Here is a 12,473-nt window from a genome sequence, read left to right as displayed (position 1 = left end):
GTTTAGAAAGCAATTGTATATTTGCAAGGGGAACCAGCATAGTTTGTGTGTTGGATCACGATGTTGGAGACCAGGAGTCAAATCCCTGCTCAGCCATGCAACCAATTGGATGACTTTGGGCAAATAACACACTCTCAGACTCAGATGAAGGCAATGACAAACCTCTTCTGAACAAATTTTGCTCAGAAAACCCTGTGACAAGTTTGCCTTAAGAGTAAGTCATAGGTGAGAAATAACACGAAGGCACACAACAATAGCAACCAAGTAAGTGAAAGACAAAATGGCACTGCAGGCTGCACAGTCATAAGCGATATACATTTCAACAGTATGAGAAAAAGTAGTCCACTACTATGTTTGCATATGCTATTCAAATTTCCATACCTTCAGCTTCGATCTTCTCTGTATTAACAGGACTGGTTGGTGAAGTTGAAGATGACTTCCTCCCACTGAGGCCAGACATCTGTGCCAGAGAAGACAGCCTTCCAATGGCACGGACAGCATTTCCCGTTTTCTGGAAAATGGCACAGAAATTAATCCTTTCTCATTATTCCTCAACTTCAAACTGTTTATAAACTAAAAAGAGGATTGAGAAAAACCAAGATCTTCAAGATCATTCGATGTTACAAAGGGAGGTCCGAAAGACATGTTTTAAGTGGAGGTGGAGAACTTCTCTAAGACAATTTTCAAAACTTGCAGTGTCAGATTCAGCCTGTACTGTCAGATATCCATGTTACATTTGAAGGAGCAATTCCTTTAAGAGTGTCCACTTAAAAAGCAAGAATAGAGAATGAAAGAAAAAGGGGGTTCTGACTGACAGGAATGGAGTATTAACAAAATCATTTCAAAATGACAAAATTCTTGGCTTCTCATTTCCCCTGCTTTTTCACTTAGCGTCATTCAAAATGTCCCAGAGAAAAATCTCCTTCCATTTTTTTCTATTGTCTCAAGAAATCTTTCTTACAGACTCTCCAAATATATATACAGGCAGCCCCCAAGTCACAAACATCCAACATACAAAGGACTCATATTTACGAACAGGGGTGAAACAACAGAAAGTGAGAGAAATCTACCCTGAGGAAGGGAAATTCACTCCTGGAAGAGTTACTATCATGGGGAAAAGGTGTCACCACTGAAGCTTTCTCACCAAGCCACATTTTTCAAAATCCAATGATCACAGGGGCAGAAAGTGAAATGAAATCTTCCAGGGGCACAGACAGCAAAACAAACACCACAGGGGTATTAACTCTTCCATATGCTATCCAAAGCTTATGACACACACACACACACACACACACAAATAGTTGGAGTTACACTTAAAAAAATTACCTGTTCAGACCTACATACAAATTAACTTAAGAACAAACCCACAGAACCTCTCTGGTTCATAAAGTGGGGACTGCCTGTATTCCAAATAAAGCCTATACATGATTAATGTCCTGTAATTAATCTTAATATATGTTCTTTGCAGTTCATGGGATGAAAGGAGAGAGCTTTAGATGTTCTCTAACATCCTCCAACAACAAGTCTGTCACAGCAAAAACTTTCTACCCCACCCTATGCCCAAAGTCATGAGCATTAGATATGAAAGACGTGGGATTTGAACATGTTTCTATACAATGCATTACCTGCCATTTTCTTCTGGCCATGTACTTTTTCATTCTATCTTTGGACAGTTTTTTGGCTTCCATAGTTTTGGTGTCTTTTTGCAGCCAAGTATGCTGAAGGCATTGAGTACAATCTAAACGGTCCCTGTGAGTTTAGATAGAGACTAGTCAGAAGTGCAATGCAATTTTTGTGAAATTCATACGCATACAGCATCCTATTTACTTCCCCAATATCGCAACATGGATTGTTAGATTACATTCTAGATGCAGTTGGGTAAGCTCAGCTTCAATATTGGTACCTAGGTGAAAATGCATTTGATACCCCTGTTCTAGACTACCGGCCTTCAAGGTCTCTTCTTTGGTGAGACTGTCTCCTACTATTCCCAGGGTAAAAGCTTTCTATCTATAACTGGCAGTTAAAAGAAACGTATGGGATAAATATCAGGTTTAAAGAATCACACTGGCTGCCAATATGCTTCTTCTGAGGTCAGGACACTGGTGAGGAGTTCTGAAGCTCTAAATAGCTGTGGTCTTCATATCTGAAGGATCACCTCTCTCTTTGTACACCTCACAGACTATTCAGATGTGCAGAATGGATGACTTCTATGTTTCACTGTTGGAACTGGTGAGATGAAGCTGAGATGAAGCAGAGAGACTTCTTAACTGGGGTGAGTGGATTACAGGATGTCCTCACCCCAGAGATTCAGGCAGTATTGGAAAAGGTCTCATTTTGGAACAAGTAAAAAGTGGTATAGTGGTTTGTATGTTGCACTACAGCTCTAGAGGCTTGGGGTTGAATCTTTGTTAGGCCATGGAAACCCACTGGGTGATCATGGACAAGTCACACTCTCTCAGCCTCAGAGAGAGTCTTTATAGGGTCTCTATAAGTCAGAAATGGCTTGAAGGCATGCAAAACAAAGAACAAACTTACCAAACACAGTTTGGGTAAGATTTAGCATAGCTAATGTAGATTATTGGCTTTAAAATATTATTTTAGTTTGCATTTTTAAATTCTTGGCCTGAGGTCCAAGTTCATATTTTAATTAATAAAAATACATATAATCACTAAGAAGCAAGGATATAGAAATAAGTGAGATGACATTTAAACCAGGCCTAATTGTTGTCCTAAAGTGGTTTCTTATAAAGGTCATGTTTCACAAAATGGAAAGCTCATGAATCAGTAAAATGACCATATGACTGCAATTATATTTTATGCTTCACTGGCAAGTATAAATTTCACAATGAGTCCTCTACATCTATTTGCCTCCACAAGCATCATGTGCTGGTGAATTGCACTGTTGATTAATAAAGGAATCATTACAATTGATAAGAGGCAGTTTAAATGCACCATAACTTTTATTTAATATCTGGTTTCATAATAGCAATTACTTCACTTTCCAAACCATGAGAGTTTTATGTAATATTATTCTCAGGAATAGAATATATTTTTCCTATTGGATAACTAGTAGTTCAACTATGGAGGTCAAAAACAGAAAACAAAAAGGTAGACACAAAACTGTAGTTCTTCCAGCAATGTTAATGGTTTCATATGCACGTGTTGTTGTTATTTTGGTTTTTATTTTATTTTTTATTTTATTGATACATCTATTCAATTAACAAACTTTTGCCAAACAGGTTGTGTGTGTGTGTGTGTCAAGTAAGGTAAAGTGACTTTTGGAACAATGTATATTGAGATAAGACCTGTATGGCAAAAGTACTCCCAGCAATTTACACACTGGGGTCCCACAGTACAGGTAGGAAAAGGAGCATAATTGTGGTAATATTGAGAAATTTATGCAATTATGCTTTGAGAGCAAAAAACAAAAACAAAAAACAAAAAACAGGGCATGGATATTATGCGGACATATCAACCTTAATATAGAAGGGGTTATATGTAAGGGATATTTACTTCATATCTTTCTTTAGAAGGTTGCTTATGAAGTCCTTGGCATCATCAGAGATTTCATCAAAAGCTTCATCATCAAAATCCCAAGTGGCGGAGGTGACATTGGCTAAAGTCTCATTGTCATTGTCACCCATGAAAGGGGAAAGCCCACTGACTCTGAGGATAAAAAGAAAAACATGTGAGAATGCAATATGAGAAATTCAATCTACATTCAATGGCTATATGCATACTGAACTCAAGACCGGAGGTATATCATAACTTGATCTCACCATAGTTGAACAGACGGATCAACCAAATAGTTACATTAAAGGAGCCCCCTTGATGGACTGTCACCTTGTCGTGGTGAGGGGGCTTGCGTGTTCCGATGAACCTGTGGGCACAACAACTGGAGTCCTGCACTCCCAGGAGTGGCCGCGGGGGGGGGGGGGGGGTCCCAGACCAAGCACAGTCTGAAGACCCAAAGACCTCAACGGCGGAGCAGGCGGAGGATAACATGGCACATGTTACAACGGCTGCGAAGGCGGAAGAAGGCTGCAACAGACTGAGAAGCCACGGTCATTGTGTTAAACTACATCACCAGTGGAACCTCACTCTGTGAAGTCTGTGTGTTGATCATTTGTGCACTGACCTCCACACATTAAAAAAACCCACGCACAGGCGTCTTCCAAAGAAAATAAAAACCAACTAACCAAAGTCCCATGGCGATCAGCGAGTGGCGACGGGGGCAGGACTGTGAAATCTGGAAGCCCCTAGTCACAGACTGGCACATGGGCGGTGGGTACGGACTCAGTCGTTCTACCTCAAGGTCCGAGGCAGTTGAGTAGTTCGGCAGCTGTATCCGCGACTGAGCAGCCCTTTTTAGGACCCACTCTGCTCACCCCACACGGGGAGAGGGCTAGAAAAGGTGCCCTAAACATAGTCTGCCTCACTTATCCCTGACTGGATTGCCGCGTCCAGTGGGGTCACCATCCTGTGGCCAAAAAAGAAAAATGAACTTCGGTACGTGGAACGTACGGACACTGATGGACAACAGTGACAGTGAACGCCCCGAACGCAGAACTACCATCATCGCAAGGGAGCTGGGACGCTTCAACATCGACATAGCAGCCCTTCAGGAGACCCGGAGAGCAGGAGAGGGACAGCTGAAGGAAGACAAAGGAGGCTACACCTTCTTCTGGAAGGGACTGCCCGAAAAAGACCAAAGAATGCACGGAGTTGGCTTTGCCATCAGGAATAATCTGGTGAAACATCTGTCCGAAGCACCCACTGGCATCAACGAACGACTCTCAACCCTCCGAATCGATCTTGCCAAAAACCAACGGGCAACCATCATAAGTGCCTATGCACCAACACTAGACGCTGATGAAGACATCAAGGAGAAATTCTACTGTCAGTTGGACACCGTCCTATCGGGGATACCTAAGGAGGACAAAATCATTCTCCTGGGGTACTTCAATGCAAGAGTCGGGCGAGACTTCGACCTGTGGCTAGGGACCATAGGAAAAGACGGGGTTGGAAACAGCAACTCGAATGGCATCCTGCTTCTCACCAAATGTGCGGAGCACAACCTTGTCATCACCAACACGCTCTTCCGCCAGAAAAACAAGTTCAAGACATCATGGAAGCACCCCCGGTCAAAGCATTGGCACCTCTTAGACTATGTAATCACACGTGCCAGAGACCGCCGTGACGTACTCCTCACAAGAGCCATGACAGGTGCTGATGACTGCTGGACCGACCACAGGCTAATCCGATCCACGATGGCTATCAAGATCGCCCCCAAGCGCAGACTCCAAGGAAGAAAGACAAGGCGCAAAATGAACACCCAAGCCCTTCAGGAGCCCTCCAGGCGAGCCCATCTCCAAACAGCACTCAAGGACCATCTCCCCACAGAGCACCCCGAAAATGTTGAGGAACATTGGAACAAACTGAAGACCTCCATCATCCAAGCCTGCGAAGAAACTATTGGATACCAAGCCAAGAAACATCAAGACTGGTTTGACGAAAATGACATCGAGATCCAACAGCTAATCGACAAGAAAAGGAAAGCCTTCCAAACATGGCAGAGAGACATCAACTGTGCTGCTAAGAAAAAGATCTACGCCAGTGCAAAAGCTGAGGTCCAAAGAAGGACAAGAGAACTCAAGAACATCTGGTGGACAAAGAAGGCTGAAGAAATCCAACACCTGGCAGATACCCATAATGCTCAAGGATTTTTCAAAGCCACAAAGGTCATCTATGGGCCAAGAAACCATGGCATACAGCCTCTACGCTCATCAGACAGAACCAAACTCCTGAAGGACCAAAAGTCAATTGCACTACGTTGGAAAGAACACTACCAAAGCCTCCTAAACCGCAGCTCCAGTGTGGCCGAAGAGGTCCTCTCAAAAATCCCGCAACAACAAACCAGGGATGAGCTTGCAGCACTGCCTAGTTTGGAAGAAGTCAGCAATGCCATCAGCCAACAAAAGAACAACAAAGCCAGCGGACCGGATGGGATCCCTGCTGAAATCTTTAAAGAGGGAGGACCTGCGCTGACACACCAACTCCACCAGCTCATAGAAAAAGTGTGGGTGACCAAGAAAATCCCAGCAGACTTCAGGGATGCCACCATCATCACCCTCTTCAAAAAAGGGGAAAGAACAGACTGCGGAAACTATCGAGGTATCTCCCTTCTAACCTCAGCTGGAAAAATCCTCGCAAGAATCCTTGCAAACCGCCTTCTGCCCCTCTCAGAAGACACCCTCCCAGAATCCCAGAACGGCTTCCGCCCCTCCAGAGGAACTGTGGACATGATCTTTACTGCACGACAGCTCCAAGAAAAATGCAGGGAACAAAACCAACCTCTGTACATGGCATTCATCGACCTTGCAAAGGCATTCGACACAGTGAATCGCAGCGCTCTCTGGACCATCCTCCAAAAAATCGGGTGCCCAAGCAAATTTGTGAACATCATGCGGCTCCTCCACGATGACATGATGGCAACAGTCTTGGACAGCAATGGCTCCCAAAGTGACCCTTTTAAGGTGGAATCGGGTGTCAAACAGGGATGTGTTATTGCCCCAACTTTATTCTCCATCTTCATCGCCATGATACTTCACCTTGTTGATGGGAAGCTTCCCACCGGAGTGGAAATCATCTATCGGACAGACGGCAAGCTATTTAACCTCAGCAGACTGAAAGCCAAAACCAAGGTCACAACAACATATGTTATAGAACTCCAGTATGCTGATGACAATGTCGTCTGTGCGCATACAGAAGAAGATCTACAAGCCACTCTCAACACCTTTGCAGAAGCATACACAAAGCTTGGCCTGTCACTGAACATCGAGAAAACCAAAGTGCTGTTCCAGCAGTCACCAGCCGTCCCCTCTCCAATGCCAGAGATACAGCTTAATGGTGTAACATTAGAAAATGTCGACCATTTCCGCTACCTTGGCAGCCACCTCTCCACCAAAGTCAACATCGACGCCGAAATACAACACCGCCTGAGCTCTGCAAGTGCAGCATTTTCCCGAATGAAGCAGAGAGTGTTTGAGGACCGGGACATCTGTAGGGATACTAAGGTGCTTGTCTATAAAGCGATTGTCCTCCCAACCCTGCTATATGCCTGTGAGACGTGGACTGTCTACAGACGTCACATGCAGCTCCTGGAACGATTCCATCAGTGCTGCCTCCGGAAAATCCTGCAAATCTCCTGGGAAGACAAGCGGACAAACGTCAGCGTGCTGGAGGAAGCAAAGACCACCAGCATTGAAGCGATGGTCCTCCAACATCAACTCCGCTGGGCCGGCCACGTTGTCCGGATGCCTGACCACCGTCTCCCAAAGCAGTTGCTCTACTCCGAACTCAAGAACGGAAAACGGAATGTTGGTGGACAGGAAAAGAGATTTAAAGATGGGCTCAAAGCCAACCTTAAAAACTCTGGCATAGACACTGAGAACTGGGAGGCCCTGGCCCTTGAGCGCTCCAGCTGGAGGTCAGCTGTGACCAGCAGTGCTGCAGAATTCGAGGAGGCACGAGTGGAGGGTGAAAGAGAGAAACGTGCCAGGAGGAAGGCGCGTCAAGCCAACCCCGACCGGGACCGCCTTCCACCTGGAAACCAATGCCCTCACTGCGGAAGAAGATGCAGAGCAAGAATAGGGCTCCACAGCCACATGCGGACCCACAAGGAAACCCATGATGGAAGACCATCTTACTCGTCCAACGAGGGATCGCCTAAGTAAGTAAGTACATTAAAGGAGGCATTCTGAGAATAGTATGGACTCAAACTGCGGGCACGGGCTGTCTAAGAAAGTTGTGTGTGCTTGTGTATCAACTTTTTCTATATTTTTCCTACATATATCAGGGTTATGAGTGTAGAGAAATCCTAATTTTTCTCCATAACCAGAGTTGATTTTAAAGTACTGGGAGGTGTTATTCTATTATTTAGCCACAAGAGAGAAGCAGTGAACTGGAATAGTCTTTTAAGAAGAATGCAAAGAGGGGGCAAAATCCAGTGCTTCCACTCAATATGAAAACTAAATAATTCAGTTTTTGTATGCAGTGATCCCACTGGTATTCATGAGAGTCTGGTTCCGAGACTCACCATGGATATAAAAAAATGGCAGATAAGCAAGCCCCATATTATTAAATGAAGGCAATGTGAATATGCATGCTTCAGTGTGTCAGTGTTCATGTTACTGCTATTTATTAAGGCGGGGTGCAACAATCCATGATAGTAAATGCTGGAAATCATGGGTCCAGATGACCCAACATAAATCACTCAGAAAGAAATAATTTAGATACCTGGCAAACTGAATGGATGCCACAACAATGGCACACCAGTGCACAATATAGGGAAGGGGAGTATTCACCCCTTTTTAGACAGGGTGCCCTTGTGTTCCACTTCATAGCATACATCTCTGCTTGAAAAGTCACCTGAAGGAGTGTTTCATCCAAGTTTGGTTTAAAGATGAGGAACCATTAAAAAGGGAAAGCAGCACCCTTGATAGTGAGCATCAAGTACCAAGTTCACCTGCTCAAAAATCCTTCTCACAATTGTGACTGAACTGTCTATATTTATAATAATTACATAGGAAATGGAGTTGCTATATTGATCTTAGGGAATAGGAAATATACAAAAATCCTGGAGAAAACATTTCAAAGTACTTGTTCACGGTGGTGAGAGAACAGTGTATGCTCCTGAGTTATAATAAAATAACGGAGCATAAGATAGAAAATATATTTATTCTCATTGCAGCTCTGTATGAATGTTATAAATGCCATTCATTGCTACTGAAATAAAGAGTGCAGTATGTACAGAACTTTAAATTGATTAGGCGATGTAGAAAGATAAGAGTTGAGACAGGCACATGAACAATCTAAAATAATTACATGTCTTGCCCAAGAATACTTTCAGCTTAAAGAGATCAGGTTACAACTGAAGGAAAATGGAAAACAATTAATGTGCAACTGAACAGATCTATTAGATCTCAAACAAGTAATGTTTTGGACTATCTCTCCTAAAATTGACCAGGAAGCATGGATACCTTCCATGTTGGCTGGGGGATTCTGAGAGTTATCCCCAAAAGCAACTTTCCCAAGGTCTTGTTTATATAACAAAGCTAAAATAGGCTTATAAAGAATATTGACTACCTTTCTCATTTTTCAACATGAATGCTGCCCGATTTCTGCCCTCTAGCACTCTTCTTGTTCAAGTTCTGCGTAATTGGCACCAAAAAAACCTCTGCAAAATGAACCTTTATTCCCCACTGGAGAGGAAAGTACACATATGCAACAAACACAGGACAGAATGACCGATCAAATCCATCCAATACTTCTACTTTTAAGAACTCCATGCAGAAATGCCAGTGCAATCAGGCTTTGCTCTGAAATAAAAGTTTCACAAAGTTGTGCAATAAAAGTTTCACAAATGTGAAAAAAATATTTTGAAATAAATAAAAAGAGCAATAAGAAAACATTTGAGATTTTTTGTTTTGTATGATAGGGAAGGATTTACATGAAGTAAACTAGTCTACAAGAATATTGTCATTTTTTTTCTTTAGAAAATCTATTCTGTTTTGACTGGGAGAGCCTTTTGACAGTGACCAAAGATGTTTATTTTTCAACAGACATTGGATCAGCAGCACTATATCATGTTTATGGTATTTATTCAATACTGTTTTATTGTTTGTGAGCTAACATGGTATAATGGTTTGGGTGTTGGACCAGGCTGCTGAGGCACTAGCATTCAAACCTCTCTCAGCCATGGAATCCCACTGAGAAAGTCACACTCTCTCAGCCCTACTGGAAGGCAATGAACAATCTCCCCTGAACAAATCTTGCCGAGAAAATCCTATGATAGAGTTCCATAATTCAGAAATAACTTGAAGGCATGAAGCAACAAACAAGTTGTCACCAGCCAATTCTAAATGGAAAGACAGAACAAGGAATGCTTTAATAAAAATAACAATTATACAACACTAAATAATTCAATTTCGAAAGCCTGCTCTATTCTGAACTATAGACCTGAAAGGCCACAAGAACTATTCCATTGCATAAGACGTAAGGGAACTTGAAGGCATAAACAGGCACATAAAGATTTTTTTAAAAAAACACTGCCTTGAATATCGTTCTGGAGAGAACTATGGTGTGTGTTTTTTTTTTTCAATTGGAAGGGGAAGCATAGGGAGTACAGGAAAAGAAACTGCTGGAACACATAATGAAATTTATCTTTAGAATGTCCCTGTCTGTATCGCGAATCCTCTTGACCCAGTTCTCTGATCTCAGCTTTATTTAATACTCATGTAAAAGAGTGATGGAGCAATATTTTTACAAACCATGGAAACTATTTCGTTTCTGCAATCTTAATGTCCAAGTAAAAACATGAGCACCAACTGCTAAGGAGAAAGTAGGTTGGAGTTGAAGCTGTGCAGTTCCTACCATAACTAACAGTGAACTGTTTACTGGAAAAATATTTTCCAGGTATTTAGACTAGGCATCTTCCTTGCAAGGGAACCCTGGCAAGCTCAAAAGTCTATTAAGGGCATCTATTTTAACAAAGGTAGAACAGAGCCATATATCGTTTGCATCAATGCTAGAATGAAACCCATGTCAGTTTTCCAATATCACAATCAGTATCTGGAGTCAAAGTGTGCTTTGCTAGAACACTCTCATCTGCATTACTTGAAAACACTGGGCACCTATCAGAGAGAAACAGCACCTATTCTCCATGCTTTCGTCCATCTAAAAATTGACTAAAATCAAGTATGACATCAGATCATGTCACTGAGATTCCATTCATTTTCCAGTAGTGCAAGGAGTAGCAGATTTGTACTTGTGATCCCTAGGCAGACTAGTGGTTGCAACAACCAGCTCTGCAACACTATCCCCAGCTATCCCCAGTTGATAGAAAGCCAAACAGAAAAGAGTATTACAACGGAGCTGTTCCTGCAAATTATAGGGTGATACTGAATATTTTAAATTTCTACAGCCTCCAGCTACCAGTGGTCCACAAGAACGAAAATATGGTCCGCCGCCTAACCATTACTACACTGTTGCCTTGAAACCACACAGCAACGAGAGTGACTGGTCTCACAAAACCCTCTTAGAGTGCCAAAGCAACGGGGATGTCAGGAGGGGAGAGACTGACTACCCATGAAAGATTACTACTACCACATCAGCTCTAAATTTTTAAATATGGTTTTCTATGGGTGAGCACATGGCAACTACTGGATGGCATATGTTCTGTATCAGAAACTAGAGCTGATGTGGTCTATCCAATGTAATTTTCTGAATCAGCATCCCAAATAACCAAACCAAATCTAAGGTTGACCAAAAACCTATTCGTAACCCTTTTGGTACTAATGTTGGAGAGTGGTCTCTGGTCAAAGTGATCCCTGGTCACAAAAAAGGTTGGGAGCCACTGCTCTACAGAATCATGAAAAACCCAATACTCATTCAAAGCCAAGAGAGATTAGCTACAGAAAAACAATAAGCAATACAATAATTCAGACCAAATGGAAGGATTCAGGAGAAAATCCAAATTACAGCTAACACCACAAGGAATAAACTACTAAAATGGGAGTTTACAAAGAACTGGAAAATATAATTTCAGGAACAAAGAATAAAAGTAAACACTAAGAATTGCTTTGTTACAGTTTTTTATATTGATTATACATTCATTTATATTTCAAATGTTTTACCTAAAAAGAAGATTCAGAGCATCTTAACAGCAGGTATAACAACATCAAATCATATGGTACGTGGGTTGCCTTTGGGTTGCCTGTTTAGTTATGTGACACCATTAATTTCATTGGTTTTTCTTAGGCAAATGATAGGTAGTTTTGCCAGTTTCTTCTTCTAAAATATAGTCTACAATATAGCCTACAAACCAAGGCTGATCTTGCTTAGCTCTCAACATCAGACAGGATCTGCAAGCTATAGAATACATAGCACTCTAAATCAAACAGTACTTATGCAATAAAAGAAAGTGGAAAGCAGCAATGCCAAGAATGTTGTACACCGCAATGAGTCGCCGTTTTAGGCTGAGATATTAGCGGTATACAAGTGTACTAAATAAATAAGAAAAAAAGAATCAACAGGAACAAAAAAAAACTCAAATATGAGAACCACTATCAGAAAAGCGCATGAAAATATGACAGTTCTAACTTGACATTTCCGTAAACATAGAAATTCAGAGTAAAAACAAATGTGGAAACTGAGAAAAGAGAAAACTAATAAATGGTCTACCAGAAATAAAAATAATAATTCCAAAACCAATGGTGAGCTGGCCTGAGGAATGGTACAACTGATGCTTTGCAGGTTTTCTGTGAGTTTTTTGGCCTGTATGACCATGTTCCAGAAGCATTCTCTCCTGACATTTCGCCCGTTGGAAACTAGGTCAATTTCCTTGCGTCTTGGAACAGTTTCTCCCTGTAGAGATGTTCAATGTATTGTCAAAGGCTTTCGTGGCCAGAATC

The 12,473-nt window shown here is 42.0% G+C and overlaps 1 protein-coding gene across 3 annotated transcripts in view; it reads right to left on the bottom strand.

The window, feature by feature from the left end:
- Positions 1-12,473, bottom strand: part of MYLK (myosin light chain kinase) — a 250,329-nt gene that overhangs the window by 5,609 nt on the left and 232,247 nt on the right. For all 3 annotated transcript variants that reach the window (XM_060774888.2, XM_060774879.2, XM_060774896.2), the window contains 3 exons: positions 3,514-3,666; positions 1,626-1,749; positions 382-511 (listed from right to left, as the gene is read on the bottom strand). In XM_060774888.2, the coding sequence (XP_060630871.2) occupies positions 382-511; positions 1,626-1,749; positions 3,514-3,666 (407 nt within the window). The remainder of the gene's footprint in view (positions 1-381; positions 512-1,625; positions 1,750-3,513; positions 3,667-12,473) is intronic.

This window comes from Anolis sagrei, chromosome 1 (genome assembly GCF_037176765.1).
Source record: "Anolis sagrei isolate rAnoSag1 chromosome 1, rAnoSag1.mat, whole genome shotgun sequence".
Classification (NCBI taxonomy): domain Eukaryota; kingdom Metazoa; phylum Chordata; class Lepidosauria; order Squamata; family Dactyloidae; genus Anolis; species Anolis sagrei.
This window is presented reverse-complemented; position numbering and strand designations above follow the sequence as displayed.